General features: G+C 41.4%; 1 protein-coding gene across 3 annotated transcripts in view; it reads left to right on the plus strand.

Annotated features, from left to right (window-relative positions):
- The window catches only part of Spag17 (sperm associated antigen 17), a 236,044-nt gene that overhangs the window by 54,392 nt on the left and 159,711 nt on the right, over positions 1 to 21,941 (plus strand). For all 3 annotated transcript variants that reach the window (XR_009379872.1, XM_059265953.1, XM_059265952.1), the window contains exon 4: positions 15,018 to 15,149. Coding sequence is in view for 2 of the 3 variants with exons in the window: in XM_059265953.1 (XP_059121936.1) it covers positions 15,018 to 15,149 (132 nt within the window). In the remaining variant the exon portion in view is untranslated. The remainder of the gene's footprint in view (positions 1 to 15,017; positions 15,150 to 21,941) is intronic.

Genomic DNA, 21,941 nt, shown 5'->3' on the forward strand with positions numbered 1-21,941 from the left:
GTGCATCAACTAGATCATCATGCTGAGGTCTCAAGAAACCTTTTGGTGTTTGGAGGAAGGGAGGGAGGTAAGGAGGGAGGGAGGGAGGGAGAGAGAGAGAGAGAGAGAGAGAGAGAGAGAGAGAGAGAGAGAGAGAGAGAGAGAGAGAAGAGTCTCACCATGCTATGTAGTCCTGGCTGGTCTGAAGCTCACTGTGTAGACCATGCTAGTCTCGAACTCACAGAGATCTACCTGTCTCTGCCTCCAGAATGCTGGGATTAAAGGCGTGTGGTGCCACACCCAACCCAATTTTTTTTCCTTTTTTCCAAAAGAATAATTGTTTAATACTAAGACAGTTATAACCAAAAGCTGCACAGAATTTGCTAGAAAGCATTTATCCAAAGTATTGTTCAGTTCCCAGGACTTACAGCAGTAATTACAAGTGATAAATATGGTATCAATGAATATGTATTGACAAAATGAAAGTCACTACAAAAGGCAACTGGGTCCTAAGCATCACAGTCTGTGTAGACTAGCATCATGTCTCCAGCCTGAAAAATTAGTGAACCATAGCTTTCTCTCCCCATCAGACAAAGATATTCACAAGCATAATACCCACTTCCAGTTCAAGACACAACAGGACTTGTGGTTTAAACCCTCACCACCGAAGTGAAGCGCCTCAGTCCGTTTACCATCACCACCACCAAGCCTTCCACGTCTTCCTTATGGAACAGGACAAGTGTTAAATGAACAGAAGAGCTTCAGAACTGAGGGGTAGGAGGGTGCAGAGGGAGAGAGGAAAGGCAGAAAAGCAGTGACTGTAGCTGCTGGAGCTTGGACCCCTGGAGCTCTGAGAGAGAGCACCTCCAGCTCATTCACTTGCTGAACCAGTGAAGTAGCACAGCTTGCTACCCCAGCCTTCCTGCAAGGCTGACCTGGGAGAGCAGAGGTGGCGGCTGCATGTCAGCCTGCACTTAGCGTAGTGTGCCCTTTACAAGGGCGAGAGGTTGCTGGAAATCTCCGTGAAATATTAATGCTGCTACTTTTATTCAGCATGTGTTTTTTTGGTTGCTTATTTTATTTGGTTGCTTAACACGTGTTGATCACAACGCTAATTCTAGCCTTCAAGTTCCTTTTAATCTAATGAAAAACAGACAGAAATGAGTGACCTTATTACCACATGATAACTAAGAAGTTGTGACAGTGAGTGCACAGAGCAATCCAGTGTCTTTCTAAGTTTTGACAGAAAGGGTTTAAGTAAAGGTCTTGAAAATGGAATGGACAACTTACGAAGTAATACTAGAGAGAAATTCTTAGCAATCAAGCAGACAGAACAAGTAGGGTTTCCAAATAGTGGGGTTTGCTAGCAAGGAGGGCAAGTGAAAGGCACAGCCTGTGGGAGCTCTGAAGGTGGGTCCAGGCCCAGGTTATTAAGGAGCTCGCTAAACTGCATTGCATGAGTCGGCTGTTTGAAACCTGGGGCCTATGCAGGGTCCCTTGGCTCGGCCTGGGAGGAGGGGACTGGACCTACCTGGACTGAGTCCACCAGGTTGATCTCAGTCTGTGAGGAAGGCTTTGCCCTGGAGGAGATTGGAATGGGGGGCGGGCTGGGGGGAAGGTGAGGGGGGCGGGAGGGGGGAGAACAAGGGACTCTGTGCCTGTATGTAGAACTTAATTGCATTGCAAAATAAAAATAAAAAAATAAAAAATAAAAAAAAAAGAAATACTCACTATTTAGCTCAGTGCAGCTCACTATTTAGGCCTGAAAAGCACAGAGACACCGGGAGCAGGGGAGGGCCAGGATAGGCAGACACTGGCCTGAGGTGCAGGAATTCTGTGGGAGGTTAGAAGGATGGCACCACTGACAGCACTTAAATGCTGTGTGGGATTTAGCTTACATGGGTAAGCTGCAAACTGTTTTAATATATTAACAATATATTTTAGTTATAGAAATTAGAGATAATCTAGAAAATATAGAAAAATCATAGGGTACATACTTAGAGATACTTAAATATATCTGTGGAATAGTCTACCACTTGGAGGCCTACCCCTTTTAACAAAATGTAAATTATATGTTTTATATTCTTTCCATACATCATGATGTTAGTATTTGTCTAAATCCATATTTAGGGTGTGTGATGGGAAATATATTTCTGTTCAATAATGCATTTAACTCCTCCCATCTCTGCTAAATTTATACTGTTTACCAATACTTATAATGGTTTCCTTATGAGAATTTTCATGAACTGGAAATACTGGGTCAAAGTCTACAAAGCTTTTCAAAGCTCTTGACACAAACTGTCAAAATGCATCAGAGGCAATTTGAGCCAATTTGCATTCTTTCTAACAGTTTCAATTTAACCACGCCCTCCTCTTCAACACTAAATTTTCAATCCTCAATTTGATAAGCAAAATATCATACAGTTGGATATGGAATCCTATTTCCTTTGGCCACGTTTTATAAGTATGGAATTTATTAGAGTGTGATTTTGTTCTCAGATTCTCTGAGATAATGGGATGGCCCCGCCAACTGTTGGAATTCAGGACGGGAAATGTTTGCTTTAAGTAATTTAGAAACAGATTTCAGGTGCTATGAGAGATGCAAAAGGATATCCAGGCCCTTTGCAAGCTCACAGCATACTTCAAGAGAAGACCCTCAGAACTACTACAATTTCTGAAGCAGGAGTGGACAGAAGAGAAATGTCATGAGGCCTGTATCAATGGGGCCAGGGAAGCAATCTCCAAGTCTTGGGAGAGAGTGTGAGAAGGGTGGAATACTCTTTGGTGTGAGACCCTACATGTCTACCTTCTTACCTCCTCCTGCCAGCAGCTCTGATGTGGCATTCAATGTCCTCTGGAGGACCATTAGAATGGCTGATTCCAGTCCAGACCCCAGTGATGGGTTCTACTGTGTGCAGAGCTTCTTTTTTTGTCTCTCAATCCACAGTATTGGGAATGCCTCTGGATACATGGGTGATCTGAAAAAGTCTAACTGATGACAGATTGATCCTTAAATTTTGGACCATGTTAATTCATTACCAAGAGCATCTCCTCTCCATATTGACAGCTGGATAGTAAAAAGAGAACATGGCCAGGACTGCAGCATCAGGATAGTTCAGCTATAGGACAAGGCTCTGTATGTGGACAGTACAACAGTGTCCCCTCCAGAGAACTCCTGTTAGCCCCAGGCCAACTAGAAAAGCCAAGTGAGGAGGCATACAGTGGCCATCTCTCTTGATTCACTCGACAATTGTTGACTAACCATCTACCATTTACAGCTTTGAATTTTTATCAATAGAAAAAAATAACAGAGAAAAGTCAATGCTTTCCTGGGGCTTACTACTTAATTGTGGAGGAGTGATAATGGAAAAGATAAAGGATATGGAGAAAATGGAGCAAGAATGGGAAGTGGAAGGAGTTTAACTCATTGAAGTTGGCAGTGGTGGCAAAGCTGTGAAGGTAGCATTTGGAATCGAGGGACAAAGAGGGAGCTGTGTGATCTAGGAAAGGAACATTCAAAGGGTGGGGGTGACAAGTACAGGGGCTCTGAGGCCTAAACACCAAGAAGGAAGTGCTACTGGGAAAAAGTGCCAGGAAAGGAAAGTAATGGAACCCCACCTGCAGCCATGAACAGATCAGTCAGACACAGGCATGCTGGTCTGTGGCTAGCCTGGGCTATACAGTAAGACTCTGCTTTTTAAAAAACATTCTGCTGAGCCAGGCAGTGGTGGCCCATGCCCTTAATCCCAGCACTTTGGGAGAGGTAGAGCCAGACAGATCTCTGTGAGTTCGAGGCCAGCCTGGTCTACAGAGCAAGATCCAGGACAGGCACCAAAACCACACAGAGAAACCCTGTCTCGAAAAACTAAAAAAAAAAAAAAAAAATCTGCTGTGATTCAACCCAATAGTGTAGGGTGTGTGTGTGTGTGTGTGTGTGTGTGTGTGTGTGTGTGTCTGTCTGTCTGTCTGTCTGTGAGAGAGAGAAAGAGAGAGAGAGACAGAGAGAGAGAGTTGGAGAGATAGATCAGCTGTTAAAATCAATCACTGCTTGTCTTAGATGGCTTTGTTAACAACACAAGCTAAAGTTATTTGGAAGAAGAATCTCAATTGAGAAATGCCTCCATCAGGTTGCCTGGAAGCAAATCACACAGGCACATAGACACATATAAATAACAAATAAATAATAAATAGTAAATAGATATGCATCATGCCAATCGGGTGCTGTGTTGATAACACACACTTAAAGAAAAGTGCTGGACGCTCCAGTCTGTACACTGTTGTATCAGATTCTACCGCTATACATTTTACACAGTTACAAAATACTCTTTAATAGATAGAAGGTCTTTCTCTTTCCTTCTTTCTATTAGAGTAAGCCCAACAACTGTTTCTCAAGGAGGCGTGTGCTTTCTGACATGAACTGTATCTGTTAGATGTTCAAAATACACATCTCTCTGGGGAGATTCATTACAGTTCAAATTATACATGTCTGTTAAAGCGGGGATCAGTTCTACCTTCCACATATTTATTATTGCTGCTTTCTGAAACTTCCTTCCAGCCCCAAAGAGGTCTTAATCCCTGTCAAATGTTATTAAGTTACTAACTTTTATATAGTCTTGAAGGGGATTGTTTGTTCAGTTTCGGTGACTCCTGGTTGCTGCCAAATATTATTTCATTTCAGCACAGATGTAAAGGGTCCAATGACTTGAATTACTTCACAGTTCTGACACTGTGGAGAGATGGATACCAGTTTAATTATGGACAGCTGAAAATGATCTGGGAGTCACCTGCTCTGGATATTTATCATCATTATGAACTTCTCACCAGGCTGCGGCCCGAACACTTTCATAACGTCCCATTTGTGTTGGGCAGACATTATGATCTGTACAAAACCCACCTTGTCTGTCACCTTTGAATTTATGGATAGACAATTTAATATTGCTTGATTATTTTCTTTGCCTCCTCTTGGCGTGAGGAAATGTGTTTCAGTCATTTGTGTTCTTTTTCCTTCCCTCTTTTTTTTCGGTCTCTATTGCTTGCTCCCCACTGCTGCCACTACCCTCCCAGCTGCTTTTCCAATTATGCCTCGTTGGAAATTATTCATTACTTAAAGAATGTGGCCCGGATAGGCTAGATGCATGAAGGACCAAGCAGTGCAAAGACTGAAAGGCAGTCAGCACTCAGTGAACGCAGTGGGAATGAAAGAGGAGCCGGACGGAGGGAAGTTTGGGAGATAGAGGACGCTTTCTAGAGACCACTGCTGTCTTGCCTTACAGACATCATTAAGAAGCAGGATTTCTACCTCTAAGGTCCTCTGCCCACTGCTCTGTAACTACATATATTCTTCCACATTCTCTTTCTATTTCTGCCTTTCTCAAAATGGACCTTGATTTCTTCCAGCGGGGTTAGACAAAGGGTTGAATGGACTGAGCAGTCGGGCTCCAGCCAGCTGGTAATAAGCCTCACCCATCCAGCTGCTCCCCAGTCCTCTTCTCTCCTGAAAGCCTTTCAGGAGTCCCCATTCCATACTCCGTACTTAGATATCACTAAGAGCTAACTTCAGCCAGGAGCTGTGATGAAAATATCACTTACCACACTTAAGTCTTTATAGGAATTCCTTTAAATCTCAATATTGTCATGAGAACAGCACTGCTCACATTCTCTTTCTGTACATCTTTCTCAGTAGGGGGTGATCCACAGCCCCCCACCCCCAGATACCATTTTGGCAGTCTCTGGAAATATTGACTGTCACAGCTAGGTAGAAGCCATGGATGCGAGAAGCATCCTATAGTTCACAGGAAAACCTTCCACGACAAGGGTTACTGGTTCAAAATATCGATAGTGCCACTGATGAGAAGCTTGGAGATGGATTTTTTTTTTAATCTCTGAAGCCTGAAGGGGTTAAGTAGCTTGTTCAAAGCTACCTGGTGATATCTGGGAAGACTACAGAGTCCTAACTTGTGCCTTTGAGTCACATTGCAGGTAAGTAGTCCAAAGGCTCCAGCAATAAGCTAATCATTCCTGGTACCAAAGAAGCCACAGTTCCCAGCAAGAACCCTTTTACATAAGCACAGCTCAATGTATGTGGCCCTTTTCAACTGTTTGCTGACTACCTGCTCTGGCATCCTTTTTATTAAGTATATAGACTCAAGCCCAAAGAGAGCAACATTTGACTCTTAAGCATTGACATTTTTGTGCACATAGACACACACACTGGGACAAATAATTCCACTGATTTTTAAATGTTATTAGCAGATACATAACAAGTGCAATATAAAGGCAGATTACATAAGTAAATAGTCACACTGCCCCTAAAACTCTTTGAAGAAATAGAGTTGCAGTATACAATGAATAAATTATACATAATTAATCTGATGAATGGTTAACTGATAGATATAACATCTTGTTTTCTGGCTGTAAATCAAAATGACAGATCATCACACATATTCATTTTAAACTACCAATTGAAAGTGTTGCTGTTGTTCTTTTTACTTCTTCAGTAGCACAAATGCCAGTACTGAAAATAAATATAAATACTGTATAGATTTTAGAAACTCAATTACCTCCAAATTTTGTTTGAGGCACTCATATTTTGTATGTGTGTACCCAATACCAGTCACAGCACACACTTTCAAAAGTCACACGAATGCATGCATAGCCAGATCCTGTATCTCACACTCAGCACACCTTTCTGCCTTTTTCTCTCTCACAGTCTCCGTTGTATCCATGTCTACACCCACTCACATTCTCCCACACTTGTGCTGCTCCCGCCCGGGTTACAGGATGTGTTAGTTACTTAAGGAAGAGTTTATCTTGGTTTATCATTCCAGTGGGAGAGTTTATAATGGTAGGTACAGCATGCCATGGCCAAAGGCACGGGAGGAGGAGCAGGAAGCTGGCTGATCACTTGTTCTCCACATACAGAAATAAGAGAGAGACCAGAAAGCGGAGTGAAGCTGTGACCCCCCAAAGCCTGCTGGCAGAGATGCACATCCTCCGGCGAGGCCTCACCTCCTACAGGTCCTGTAAACTTTGCAAACAGAGCCACCAGCTGTCAACCAAGTGTTCAAACACACTGCCAGTGGAAGACGTTTCTCATTCTGAGCACAAGAGAAGGACTTCCATATCTCATCCAGAATTTCTCTCCTGTGTGGTCTGTACCTCAGCTACAGCAACACAAAGCAGGGGAAAAGGTGTTCCAAGAAGCACAAATGTTGAGACTGGGTTTCCTTTCACTGCTAGCCTTGGGTATGGAGGTCCTTTAAGTTTGAGAGAAGAGTCACCCCCTGCCCTCAGTCCTGCACAGCCATATCCAGTACTCACTGCTCGGAAAGCTTCCCCTACACTCTGTACTGAAGCACACAGTCTCAAAACACAGCTAATCACCCATGTAACTAAATTAAATACAAAGTGAGTTGCCAAGGGAAATTTCTCCCGTTCTCCTAAGTGTTAGGATGCAAAAGGCATCAGGCATTGAGAAAGCATATCAGAGGAGAGAAAGGTAACAGAAAAAAAATCAAAAGTAAACTGATACTCTTTGATTTTTTTGCCTCACACCAGCCCTGTTTATCTTCATACAGCAATAGATTTCCTAAATGCCCAGAAACAAAGATCTCAGCCTTGCCACCACAGATTTTTAATGCTGCCCACTTCAGCACACTGTGAATCTGAGCACACACTGTTACTGTCACAAGTGTGCAGGTTTTGCTTACACTGGTGGCGTCTGTTGAGGATAGGGCTGAACAATTGTCTTTTCTGGGTGTCTAAGTTAGGTTTTTATTGCTGTGAGGAGACGCCATGACTATGGCAATTCTTATAGAGAAAACATTTAATTGAGGGTTGCTTGCTTAGAGGTTCAGTCCATTATGATCTTGAAGGGAAGCATGGCAGCACAAAGGCAGACATGGTGCTGGAGCAGAGTGTGCTACATCTTGCAGGCAAGAGGAAGCTGACTGACTGTCACACTGAGGGAAGGTTGAGCAAAAGAGACCTCAAAGCCCACCCCACAGTGGCACACTTGCTCCAACAAGGCCATACCTACTACTAGTGCCACTCCCTTTGGGGACCATTTTCTTTCAAACCATCACATTCTACCTCCTGGCCCCTAAAGGCTTATGGCCATATCATAAGGCAAAAATGCATTCAGTCCAACTTCAAAAGTCCCCATAGTCTATCATAGTCTCTACACAGTTTAAAAGTCCAAAGTCTCTTCTGAAATGCATGGCAGTCTCTTAACTGTAATCCCCCTATAAAAATCAAAATCAAAAAAGCATAACACATACTTTCAACATATAATGGCACAGGATATACATTACTATTCCAAAACACAGGGAAGGGAGCATAGTAAGGCAATACTGGACCAAAGCAAGACCTAAAACCAGCTGGGCAAACTCCAAACTGTGCATTTCCATGTATGATGTCAAAATGCTCTTCAGATCTCCAACTCCTTTCAGCTTTGTTGACTGCAACACACTTCTCTCTCTTGGGCTGGTTCCACTCCCTGTTAGCAGCTCTCCTCAGCAGGTATCCCACAGCTCTGGCATCTCCAACATCTTAGGTTCTCTAAGGCAATCCATGCCTCACCTTCACAGCTTTGTGCAATGGCCTCTCTACTAGGCCTCCATTCAGGGACACCTTGACACGTGCCTGGCCTCGGCGGCTTTCTTTAGGTTCAGAGGCAAATTCCATATCCTGTTTCTTCTATCCTTAACTCTAAAGCCAGAACCATGTGGCCTTAGCTGCCAAGCTCTGCTGCTTACTAGGGCTGGAGCTTGGTCCCCTCTGTTAAATTACATCTTCACCAGCTTTCTGTCCTTCACTGCCTAAGCTTGGCTATCCTGAAACTTGCTCTGTAGACCAGGCTGGCCTCAAACTTAGAGATCTGCCATCCTCTGCCTTCCCAGTGCTGGGATTAAAGGAGTGAACCAACACACCTCAGCTCTAAACTTTTCTTTAATTCCTTTCTGGGTGGGATCTTGCCCTGAGGTCACCACTTCCTTTATTCTATTTCTTAATCCTTTTATCTTCTTGAACACAGGATTTAGCTCCATCTCACTTCCTGATGCTCTTTTTCCCCTCAGAGCTTACATTTTGTAAACTTTACTCTGCTCAGCTTGCTCCTTTTCATTATACATCTTCATTAGAGTTACCACTAATATCCAGAGTCTATATTAGGCTGTTTTGAGATTTCCTCTGCCAATGGAATTAATCCAACACTCTTCACTTTAGCCTCAGGCACACTCTTTGGACAAGGGCAAAAAGCAGCCACTTTCATCATTAAAATGTCATAAGACCAGTCTCCACATACTAACATTCTTCTTTGAAATCTCTTGGTCCTCACAGTTCATCAAATCACATTCAGCACCACTGTTTTTCATGCTCCTACTAGTATGACCCATTAAGCAGTGCTTAAAGCATTCCACTGCTTTCCTAACCCAAAGTACCAAAGCCCATATTACTCCAAACAAAAGCATGGTCAGCAAATACCCCACTCCTGGTACCAACTTCTGTTTGAGTTTGGGTTTTGTTTTTGTTTTTGTTTTTATTTGCTGTGAGGAAACACCATGACCATGATAATGCTTATAAACAAAACATTTAATTGAGAGTGGCTTATTATAATTTCAGAGGTTCAGTCCATTATGTTCATGAAGGGGAGGAGCATGGCAGCGTGGAGGCAGACATGGTGCTGGGGCTAAGAGTACTACATCTTGCAAGCAACAGGAAGTTTACTGTCACACTGAGGGAAGCTTGAGCAAAAGAGACCTCAAAGCCTAGCCCCCCCATAGTGACACACTTCCTCCAACAAGGTCATACCTACTAATAGTGCCACTCCCTTTGGAGGCCATTTTCTTTCACACTACCACACTGGGTATAAAATAAAAAATCCCCAAAACACAATTTTAAATGAAATAAACTTTTTCCTACTTTTCACATCATAAACCACTCTGACCAAAACACATGGCTACTTATGTGTTAGTTTTATCCAATTAAAAATAAAAGAAAAAATTTCAGTTCCTTCAACTTTTAGCAATATTCAGCTAATCATTAGCCACCATACACAGAAGCCATATCTTACAGTACAGATAAAGAACATTTCAATTACTACACCCACCTCCAAATAAAACTATCACTATCGATATAGACAAATATATAAAGTTGAAGAATGTCCTGTGTTGGTGATGGTGGACAACAGACTGACCCATGACATGTTGGTAGGAACAAAAATGCTACTAGTAAGAATATATGGAAGCCTAATATGAAAAAAACAGCCTGCATGTCCACCTAATTAAATGACCAAACACATAAGAGAAGACTACTGTCTATTAAAAAACACACACATGAGCAAAACATGTCAGTACAGCAAATTGTCCCAGATGTTTATACATAAAACACAAGCCACAAATCACTTAATCATACAAATAGCATGGTTACATAAAACATGAAGAGGGTGTGTGTTTGTGTACATAAATATATATAGATATATAGATATAGATGGAGAGGAGAGAGGGGGAGATCTGCTTATAAATGTACAGAGAACTATGGAAGGCAGCATGTGGATTGGTTCATAGTGGTCATCTCTAGAAAGAGGTCTGGTACAAGAATTGGGGAGATATTCTCTTTTTGCTGCACATCTTCTTCTGTTGTGATGTTTTTACCATGGGAATGGATAATGAATCCATCATACAATGAGAAAATGAGTTAACCAAAAGAAGGTGATTGTAAAAATTAGACCTAATTTAGATCCTTTTTATCTAAAAGCCTGCTTGCTTAGCTCTGTGCAAGTTTGGGTAGCATTGATCTCTAGTTGGAGATTCTACTCTTGTGTGCTAAATTATCCACCCAATTCTAAGTAATCTACCCAAAGAAGGGCTAAATATAAAATAATGCTTTGTAAATTGCCAGAGTTAGAGCAAAATTCCATAGCCCCCAAGAAAAACTCTCAAACCAAAGGATCTTTCCCTGCAAGGGGACCCCATAACAGTTAAAAGCTTCTGAAAGAAATGGCTTCCTTTGGCCTTCTACCTCCCCTGTCTCTCACACACATAGCCACTCCTTGCCATCTCCTTCACAACTTGCCTTAAAATTCTGCTTCAGGCAGGAGAAATACAGATCCAAAATCTGCACATCTGCAGCACTCACTTGAGATCAAGTGTGCATATTAAGCAGTGAACAAGCTGTCCCTTGTGGTAAGCACACTGGGGAAATCAGGCAGAAACCTCATGGTTTTCTACCTCATCCATCCATCCATCCATCCATCCATCCATCCATCCATCCATCCATCCATCCAGTTGCCATGGGAATGTAGAAACCAATTCTAAGCACTGGGAAGGCATCTGCCTGTGCTTAGTATGTGAAGAGGTGCTACAAAGAGGAAGAGTGGTTGGGGGAGCACTAGTATCTGAGGGTGGGCCTGACTGATCCCCAGACAAGGGAAGGATTTCGCCTCTTTGTTTTATTTTCATTATCTCAAATCATTAGATGGCAAATCTGATGGAGTCTCCTTCATGCACAGTGAGTGTTGCAGAGGCAGATGTTGTTCCTGCTTAGTGTGCTCAGAATCACCAAGCATCCTCAGAGAAAAGGGCATCCATCCACATTTTCAAAGCACTCTTCACACAGCAACTATGTCCCATCCCCACTGTACTGCTTGACAGTCTTCCACAGTGACCTTTCCCAGCATAGGTCCCATTCAGTCACTCTGCCCAAAGCCTCCTCATGTGGGCAGGTCCTTCCACCTGCAGCCCTGAGCTACTGAGCTCCCTGGGACTCCAAGGCTTCACCTCATCACAGTTCTCACCATTTTAATGAGTTCAGTTCATCCCTACAATTCATGTTGGGTTTCTGCCTCAAGCCAGGTACAGTGACCTGATGAGTGCCCAGGTTCAAATCCATATCTGACTTCTTTCCTAACCAGTTTGGGAAACCGAGATTTTTTTGTCTAATTGCAATCAACTTCCTGCTACAGTGTTCCAACAAGTCTTCCCAAACTTACAGCCTTTGTTATCTTGCTATCGAATAAACACACTCATATGCAGAGAGAAGAGGGAGCACACAGACTGAAATACATACAAAAATGTATATACCCAGATGTACATACACATGTTGACCTTAACTCCCAGACAAATAACCTCTAGGGTACTGAAAGGTGGAAGGTTGACTCCTTTTCCTTAATTAGCACACATTAGGCAGGGAAATGAATGAAGCCTTTCCAACGTGGTCTGTAAAAAGGAGAGTCTTCTCGTAAATCCCCTGCCCCTTTCAGTTTTTAATTCCCTAAAAGGTGTCCTTCAAACAAAGGTCCGCTGAGGATTTGTTGTTCATCTAAAACCCAAGTCCTGGCTTCCGACTCTACATGTGCAAGTAACGGCGTGGAAAGAAAGAATTGCTGGAGGGAACTCATGTGTGCAGACCTTTTCCTTGCTGCCTCTCCTGGGGATGGCCACAGGAAAAGGTCCAGTCCCAAATTTTAAGTTGGCATAGACTTGTTTCTTTCTTGTTTTCTTTAATTTCATTAATTATCCCAAGGACACTCAAAAGAGCCATAGCTAGAGTCATGTGACTTCAGAGAAAGCCCAGAGGACAGGTGTGTCCAGGCTTTGCCATCATGGGTGGTGCCTCTTTTAGGCTGAGCTGTCTGGGGGTATGTCTGGCACTGAGTGGTTTCCTTATGGACAATCAGGGCCAGCCAGAAGGAGGCGTTCCACAGGGCTACATCACCCTCTACTGTACCCACTTTGCATCTACAGCTCATCGAGTGCCAGGTGCCTGCTATCCCAGTGACATTTCCCAGCACCCATCTCCTCGCAAGAGTAAGACATCACTGCTTGTTTGATGATATGCCAGGTTTTTATTGAAACCCAGCATGGTACAATTTTCAGATATGTAAATTAACTTTTATGGCATGCAAAATACTTCTCTCTGGGAACTTTTGCTGGTGCTTCTAGTACATTTTAACCCAATGAGGTAATGTTCATGCATTTTTGGAGTCAAGAGGCTAGGAAGTACATTCAGATACATCCCATCCGTTGCCACGACACTAGGTGGGCTTCACCCAAACCTTTCTGGGCACAGGTGAGAATCCAATCTTCGAAGATCACCAGGAGAAGACTGAGGCTCTGGGTAGCCCGCTCCAGCACTGACTCCCTTCAACACTGTCATGATCTCTGTACTCCACAAGAATGTTCCATGCCAGACTACTATGAGCTTTAAAACCCCAAATTTGAATATTTGGGACCAGATGTCACAAAGCAGCCTGATTGTCAACACACTATTCAGCTGCTGTTGAAAAATGACATTTCAAACCAAACATTGACACTCACCCTTGGGGTTGGGACCAGTCACACAGCTTCATTTTAGAACAAGTTCCTAGGCAGCAGACCCCCTTAGGATCCCAGAACATCTTGGATCTGGTCATTATTAAATGGAGAGGATCTGCAGGTGTCCTGTCCATTTTATTGATCCCTAAAATCACATCAATCATGCCCTTTCCGTAATTTGTGCCAGCAGAACAGAACCTGCCAGGAAAAGCAGCAGCACTGTGCTTCCTGGGGAGCACTCCTCTCTCCACCCCCCACATACACATACACACAAGACACACACACACACACACACACACACACACACACACACATGCACACACGCACAGATGCACAGACACATACACACATAGCTATACACACGCACGTAGATGCACACACACATACAGCTTTTGGGTCTCTGGTTTGTTCCTTTGGTTTTTGGAAAGGGAAGCTTTCCTGGGTTTCTCATCCTCAGTGCAGAGCAGGAACCTGTGCAGTCTCCACAAAGTCTAATCACATTTTGGCATGTGAAGATCCACAGGGCATTCTCCAGTTCGAAGCAAAATATGCACCTCCCTTCCGTTAGGCTATTTCCCTTGGCAAAGGGGAAAGTCAGAGAGACTGGACTGGCCATGGAAACCCTGACCCAAGAACTAGCGTGAGCCTCAGACAAGACACAGCTCCAGAGAAGCAGTGCACGCGGTCATTGTCTGAGATGGAGAGCCTGAAATTGACACCATATGCACCGGAGGAGCAATTGCTCCAAGGGGTGGGGGAGAAAAGCCACATGTCAGAACACTTTAGCAACACCTAATCCATCTCGAGGTTATAAATAAATATGATGCTCCTTTAAAAACAAAAGTTGAAAAATCTTTAACTAGATTGCTTCTGTGACAATCCTTCAGGCAGAAATGGACTTTATTAGGGAGACAACAGGAATCAGGAGAAACGCATAACAACTTTTATGGTATATTTTACATGATTTTATTTTTTTCTTGCAGTAAATAAAGTGGTTATAGGGCTCCAAGGAAAAGGACCCAGATGTTAGAAAGTTGTGTGAAATTTAGGGGAAACAAGCTGTAAAAAACGCAGCCATAAAATAGGCTGTCAGTGCCACACATCTGGACAATACAGCTGTATGTTCCCAGTGCCTGTCGTCACCCAAAGAAAACTCAATAACCTCATTTCACCCCAATTAGTCCACATACCAACAGGATCAACATTAAGCTGCAAGAGGGGTGCAACATTCATATGGTGCCCCTGTGTCAAGCAGCTTTTATCTTTCACTTGGATTTGGTCACCAAGAAATAAGAGACTGCCAACATAGTCGTTTCCACTATTATAAAACTCGGTTCTATTATAATGTCCTAATAAGTCAAAGTGTGACAGTTTGGACTACTGGCTATGCCAAACAACAACAGACTTTCTGTAGCATGAAAGTGACCTGTCAATCATCCCAGATGGGACCCTGCCTGGGTCTACTTAGCACAGTTCTGGGAGTCTGGCACCATTGTACAAAGTGCTTGCCACCTTGTAGGAGACGAAGCTGGGAATGAAACAACCCAATCTCAATGGCACTGGGCACATTTCCCCGTGTATGTATTTGGCCAGTAACGGCCTGTCTTTGCATTAAGATAAATATCCCAAAACACAAAGAAAGCACCATATCATCCTCTTATCACTGATAGACTGTGTCAAAGACTGTAAAATGTCACCTTTCCTAATAATCGTGTTTCTTTATAGGTGTTGGTGGCAGCAAAAACAATTATGGACAGTGGAGAGAAACTTACCTTACCCTTGATAGGGAAACTCTTGAAATTTCAACTTCTCCAGGTTAAAGTAAAGGACCAGCAGAGACGAGAAAACGAAAAGAAGGTACTGTACGGCACCTGGGCCCCCAGACCTCAGCAGGTAGTGGGTGAGACACAGTTAAAGATGTTCCCCCTTCCTAAGCCACCGGAGCCTGTGACCTGGTTAAGCTGGAAGTCACCTTTTGTCCTTAGGGAAGGAGCTACTCATAGATGTGTTTGAAGAACTGTGATGACATTAAAAAGAGTACCCTCATTTGTGAAAGTGGCACTATCCAGGTCATGCAATCAAGGTGGCTTTGTGGTAGAATCCATAAAGTATTGTAGCAGTAACGGGGCCCAGGAAAGAGACAGAGACACAGCAAGTAAATATAAAAACAAGAGGGCAGCGTCCTCAAGTCTGGAGCTCATTGTTTACATTATCTGTGATACTCTCAGAGTGTTCATTAGAATGGCAAACACCGCTGTCCTTCCATAGCAAAGTGACAGTTTCAGGAGCATCTGTCCTTCCTATTTCCAGACCCTCCATTTGATCATTTTTTCACATATGGAAACTTTTCATTTACTTTGCCTATGGAAATCAACCAGCCTGCTTTTTTAAGTCACATTTGCATCTGAAAAAAAATATTTTAAAAAGTTCTCAGTAAACTGATGCTCAATTCAGAGCCATTTGTTATGATCATTACTTGAAGTGAGAAATGCTTTCCTTAGTTTTCAAATCATGCTGAAATATCTTTGTGATGCCAAATGCTTCTCTATGTATGTGTGTAATGAGTATGCACATGCATATGTGAAATGGGTTAGAAATGTGAATCCTTTGTGACCTTAAGTAGAAGGAACAAAAACCAACTGATGGAAACAGAAAAGGTAAATATGTATTCCCATGATGCCTCCCTTACCTTTGAAAAATCCTTAGGTCTAGGAATCCTATTTGATTAAACTCCTTACTGGATAGTTGGAGTGGCCATCAAAATGATGATGATGATGACATCACTTTGTCCTTGCAATATAGGGCTCTATGCTTCCCTAAGAGGAGCCCGTTTATCATCATATTATGGTGGCACATATGTACCCAGGAAAATTCTATTCCCAGAAGTGGTTGGTGTTATAGTTTTCTATCTACTGATGCTCCTTCCGTCATTGATCGTAGATTTGTACCTTAAGAAACACTCAGAGAAGTTAAGAGTTAGCAGAAGAGAATTTAGAACATATCAAACTACTATAGAAATCACTTCTTTTGTGTTTAAATGCCAATGTCATGGGAGAACTTGAATTATACACTTTTATATAAACCATGTGTTTAGTAAAATGCCCACACCTGTGCACAGACGAACAGGGTGCTGGAGTGTCACTTTATGTGTTTGCCACCTATTATAATTCAGTAATTGTTTACTGCAATATTTTCAGATTTCAGTAAGCAATCTTCAAATAAAAGTAGAATATCCTAGACACTTGGGAATTTTTTAATGCATGAAATGACATAAAATATGCTTGCCTTATTCTTTTGCTCAGCGTTTCTCTGAATTGTGAATTATTTAACACAGTTAGGAAATTCTGAGCCTATGGAAAGAACCCTGATTTGCTTGTTGAAAATCTGAGTGTCTAATGAACTGTGGCTTGAACTTTAGATATTGGAGAAAAAAGCATGAGGCACAGTAAAAGAGCTCTGAGCAATTAAGAACCAACAATTACATAATCTAATTTAATGTCCTTATTATCAGTGGTTCCCAGAGCATGAATCCCTTGTGTCTGAGTTGAAACCATCTGAGTAGGTGCTAAATAAATTGATGAAAACTGATTGGAATAGATTATTCCCTAGAAAGACCTCCTCATAAATGTGAGATGAAAGGAGTTGTTTGCGGGGTGAGGTAATCTATGTACATTTCGGCAACACTGCCCGAGAGGTTAGTTGGAACAATTGAGGTTAATGCTTGTCAGCCAAAAGTCTAGCAGAGAGCAAAGTAAGCATGTATAACATATAGTCTGCTACAGCTAATGGAAGTGTGTTCACAGTGGGGAAGAGGATTTTCTTCCTCTGCTGAACCCAGGAGAAGGCTCTGCTTTTGCAGAGGGAGTGGGTCTTCAGCCTTTTCAACCTTGCCATTAAGTCTACAGAGATATTTGCTTTCATGTGTTAATTCTAGTATATTGCTTACATCTGTACAGCCCCAAGAATGTTTTATATCTTCTGTGTTTGATTTTTGGAAACGAACTTTCTAAAAAATCAATGCTTTAAAAAAAACATCCGTAGCAGTAATTACAGAAAACATTGAGGCAAAGATGAGGACGCAGAGAACTAATGGAGTTAGGTGTCTCTTGTCTCTTTGCCCCTGTGGAACAGATGTCATGTGTCACTATATATTTGGTCCTATTTCTTCAATCAAAATTTTCTTTACAAGTAAATGGTAAATTATACTTTCAAGTGCCAGATAGAACAAAGATATTTTAGACTCGGTGAAGTCAAAGAGCGTGCTGCAGTTGGATTCTGGCCATTGCTTTTGCCTTCTGCTTTGAAAGAAAACTTGCTAGGTTATTAACATCATGAAAACTATAAGAAAGAGGTACTTTGGAGAAAAAAGTGTAAAACCTTTAGCATGTGAATTCCTAGGATACATGTAGCAGCTTCTAATTGTAAATAGGTTGAACCTGTTTGAAAACATGGATCTGTTTGGAAACACTTTGATAATGACTTCCAGATAGATCAATATAGATATAGATGATATAAATATAGATTAGAAGCATGCTCTATTGTATAAACATTTCTAAGATCTTAGAACTTCTGAATATGATTCTCCTGCATTATAATAGCAAGTTAGACTGTTTATTATGTCATAAAACTTAAACGGGAGTGTTTGCTCAGAAACACATCTCCTTTATACCATTATCTCAATGATCATTCTATAGTGTTAGTCCTGTTGTTATCATCTGTTGTTATTTCATCAGCTTAGCAAAAATTCACTGAAACAAACATCTCTGGACTCGGTGTACCGGGTGCAAGCACTCTCATAATATTCAGTATGGTTTTAAAATAAATCACTTGGTTTTTGTTCTGAAACATTTTGATTTAGCTATTATATGAATTTCTATTTTTACTCACTGTGGCTTCTAACTAACTCTAAATTTTGTGTTATATATTAATTATAAGCACTTACTTAACTGTGCATTATATCTCAGATTGAAAAACTAAAAGAAAATATTTAATGTTCAAAAAGTTGAAAATGGCTCTGGCTATATTACAAAAAAAAAATCATTGACCTTTAATATCATTGACCAATGTAAATGGAGTCTTCCATCTTTCAGAACTGAAACCAAAATATTTGCAAAGGCTTTCTGAAAAGACCTGAATATATTTTAATTGTGTCTGTCATGGATGAATTCAATCCGTTCTCATTTTCTTAGACTTTTATACCAAATGCTTTTACATGAAAGAACAGCCCTTTCTGTTTGTGGCTTATGTACTGAGAGCATGTTGACTTATTTTCATATGCACCAGGATGGGGGAAAGACAGACATAAAGAACTATGGACTGACAGTATTCAGCAAAATTTTCATTAAAAAAAAAATTAAAACAGCCCAGAGTAATGAAGCCCACACGAGCCTCCTCCCAAAGAGAAATGCTCCCAAAGAGAGACGCTCCATGGACATTCCCCAGCTTCCTCCAGTCAAAGCCCCCAAAGCTGGAAATCCGCCATCAAAATGCCATTTTTCGCGTGTGTTTTGTTTTAAAAGAAAGGCCATGGGGACAGACCAGGAAATTACAGGCTGGTTAGTTTTGATTCAGTTGTGGTTAAATTCTTCAGAAACTATTTTAAGAAGTCAAACAGAGGAAGAGCAGGGGCTCTGTTCGGAGGGACCCGTGTGGTTCCAGGAAAGAAATAACTTGCCTCACTAGCTGGCTGGAATTCTTTGAGGCAGGATTATCAAAACGAAGATACAACCAACACAAATGGAAGATCTAAGCAACCCCAAACCCCAACAATCCAGGAGAAATAAATGGCTCCCCAGCTGGCCTCTGCAAAACAGAGCTGTTCTTTGCTGGCTGTTTTGATTTTTCTTAATGAAAACTTTTCACAGACTTCTAGAAAATTTTTAGAGGGAAAAAATAGACTAGCCTTTTAAAATAGCAATTAGTAATAGGTATCTACTATTATTGACCATTTAACTCTATATTTTCAGACATGTTATATCATCTAATGCTTAAATGATTTAATGTAATTAGTACAATGAACCGTTCCCAATTTGCAGACGGCAAGACTGTGGGTGGTGGAAAGTTAAACATGTCTGAAGGCCAACAGCTATGCTCTCAGTAGTTGGGAGTCAGTTTGCAGCCATCCAATTGAATGGTATGTTATTAACCACTGTGAACACCTCTCCTATGTGTCTCAGTAATTCTGCGATGGACTCTGGGCTCTCATGCAGCCAAATGCTATCCAGTCATGTTTCCTCAGGACTCAAGGCTTTGCCAGGCAATCTGTCAACAGCCATCTGCTCCCACTAATTACTTTTCATACAACTTCCTGAGATCCAATGTGGGGACAGTTGTCAAGAAAAGGAAGAAAACTCTCCAAAGACACATGCCATTGGGTTAACCAATCACTGATACCAAGGGCAATCATGACTTGATTTCTAATCCTTCCTTCCTTCCCAAGAAATCACACAGTCACTTAAGGAAAAAACTTTCTGAGACTATTCCACACACCCTAATGCCTTCTCCTTGCCCCTTTGGATGGTTAACTAGGATATTATTAGTTTGCATGATGACAAAGCCTCTCTGAGCCATGTCTGATCCTGCAGGAGGCATATATCACACCTGCCCCCCCTCACCCACCACAGACACTCCCATGTTTTCATTCACTGAACTAGGAATTGCACCAATTCCCTCCCATTCCTATTTGATCAGATGAAACAATACATCCCTACACATGAATTTTTTTATTTGTGTATTTATGTGTATATGTGTTGGTACCTACAGAGGGCAAAAAAGGACATTGATCCCCTGGAGCTGAAGTTATGCACAGGCACTTGTGAGCTGCCCAGTGTGGGTGTTGGGAACCAAACTCAAGTCCTTCGGAGGAGCAGAAAGTGCCCTTCACCTCTGAGTCATCTCTCTGGCCCCACTAAATATATATTTTCTTCACTCTAACACAAGGGTTCTCAACATGTGGGTCACAACCCTTTTGGGGGTTGAGTGACCCTTTCAGAGGTCATCTAAGACCATCAGAAAACATAGATATTTAAATTATAATTCACAGCAGTAGCAAAATTACAGTTCTGAAGTAGCAATGAAAATAACTTTATGGTTGGGGGGGGTCATCACATGAGGAACTGTATTAAAGGGTCGCAGCCTTAGAAAGGTTAAGACCACTGCTCTAACAGCTCTCTGGAGAGACAAGATCTTAATTCAACTCCATGCATTTTCAGATGTTTGGAGGTACTGGAAATGACCTGGAACAGTAAGAAGGGGGAGGGAGAGTGAAGGAGAGCAAACAGAAATTACAGAAGAAAAATATATCTAAGGCATAACAGACACAATACAATACTACAATCCTGTTATTACCAAATAATGGTAATATTTGGTATGCTTCCTTTTCTGTTATTTCTTTATAGAGTTGTAACCATGGTAAAATATTTCAATAGTTTTTAGTTAAAATGTGTCATAATTTTGCTATTATCACAATATCCATATCTATTGTTTTTACTTGTTCTGTGAGTTTCTACTGCTTACCATAATTTTCTTATGCATTCTTCTTTTGTTAGACATGTATGTGCTTTCTACATTTGGGGGAATAACTAATATATTCCATAGTACACGGTACTCAATATTTTGACTAATTTAATTAGTGGAGAATTTAGAACTGGATTAACTGGATCCCAAAATGTTCCCATAATCTTGTGTTTTCAAAGTGAACTGTGACCATTACACATAATTCTCTATTTAAAAAAAATTCTCTGATCAAATTAACTTGGTGATCACTGTGTGTCATGCACCATCTTGGAGATTTGTTAGTATGATAGCTCATTAAAAATGAAGGAATTTCGTGAAAAATTTTGAAATTTATCTATTGCACACATGTGTATACTGAACTTGGAGCGTCCTTGCTCCCCCCATTAGCTGCTCTCATCACTCCATTTGTCCTGCTGAATCTGTTTTCATGAGGATAACTATGATTAATATTGCCTTACCCCATACACAGTCTCTCTGCCTGTCTCTAAGGATCCCACCATCTCTGGCATCAGTCAACTGCTTACCAGGAATAGTGAGATGGTGGAAGAGTTCCAACCCAACTCCTTATAAAACACATAGTGAGCTATGTTAGGTACAACTTAAACCAGCCTGCTTTTTCATCCCTCTCTTTCATCTTGTGAAAACCTTATGGGAGGCCACACATATGCCAGTTAGTTACACACGATGTGTAGATCATCAGCCATAAGAATATATGATATATAGCTGTTCACCCTCATGTCCTTGGCTTTTACCACTGACCTCCCATTCCTAGTGAGAAAAGGAGAATGAATGTCAATTATGTTTGAATGTTAACATCAAGATATCATTGAGAAATAAAATATTATCTAAAACATTTGAAGTATCGAATAACTAGGTTGCTTTGTTACAGAATAAGATTTTCCCTCGTCTTTAAAAATAATAATAATAATAATAATATAGCTGAAGATTCTAGGTAGAGTCACTTAACAGTCAACTGAGTATGTGGGATGCTGTAAGTGTCTCCAGTTATTGCTTTGTATGAGGCCTCCACATCTGCTAAGTAGCTTAAATGGTTAAGAAATCCCTGTGCCTATCCAAAGCCCTCCCACAGTAGGAGGCATCCAGATGCCTTCTATTCATGCTGTGTTTTAAAGA

The sequence above is a fragment of the Peromyscus eremicus genome, chromosome 6 (genome assembly GCF_949786415.1).
Source record: "Peromyscus eremicus chromosome 6, PerEre_H2_v1, whole genome shotgun sequence".
Lineage (NCBI taxonomy): Eukaryota > Metazoa > Chordata > Mammalia > Rodentia > Cricetidae > Peromyscus > Peromyscus eremicus.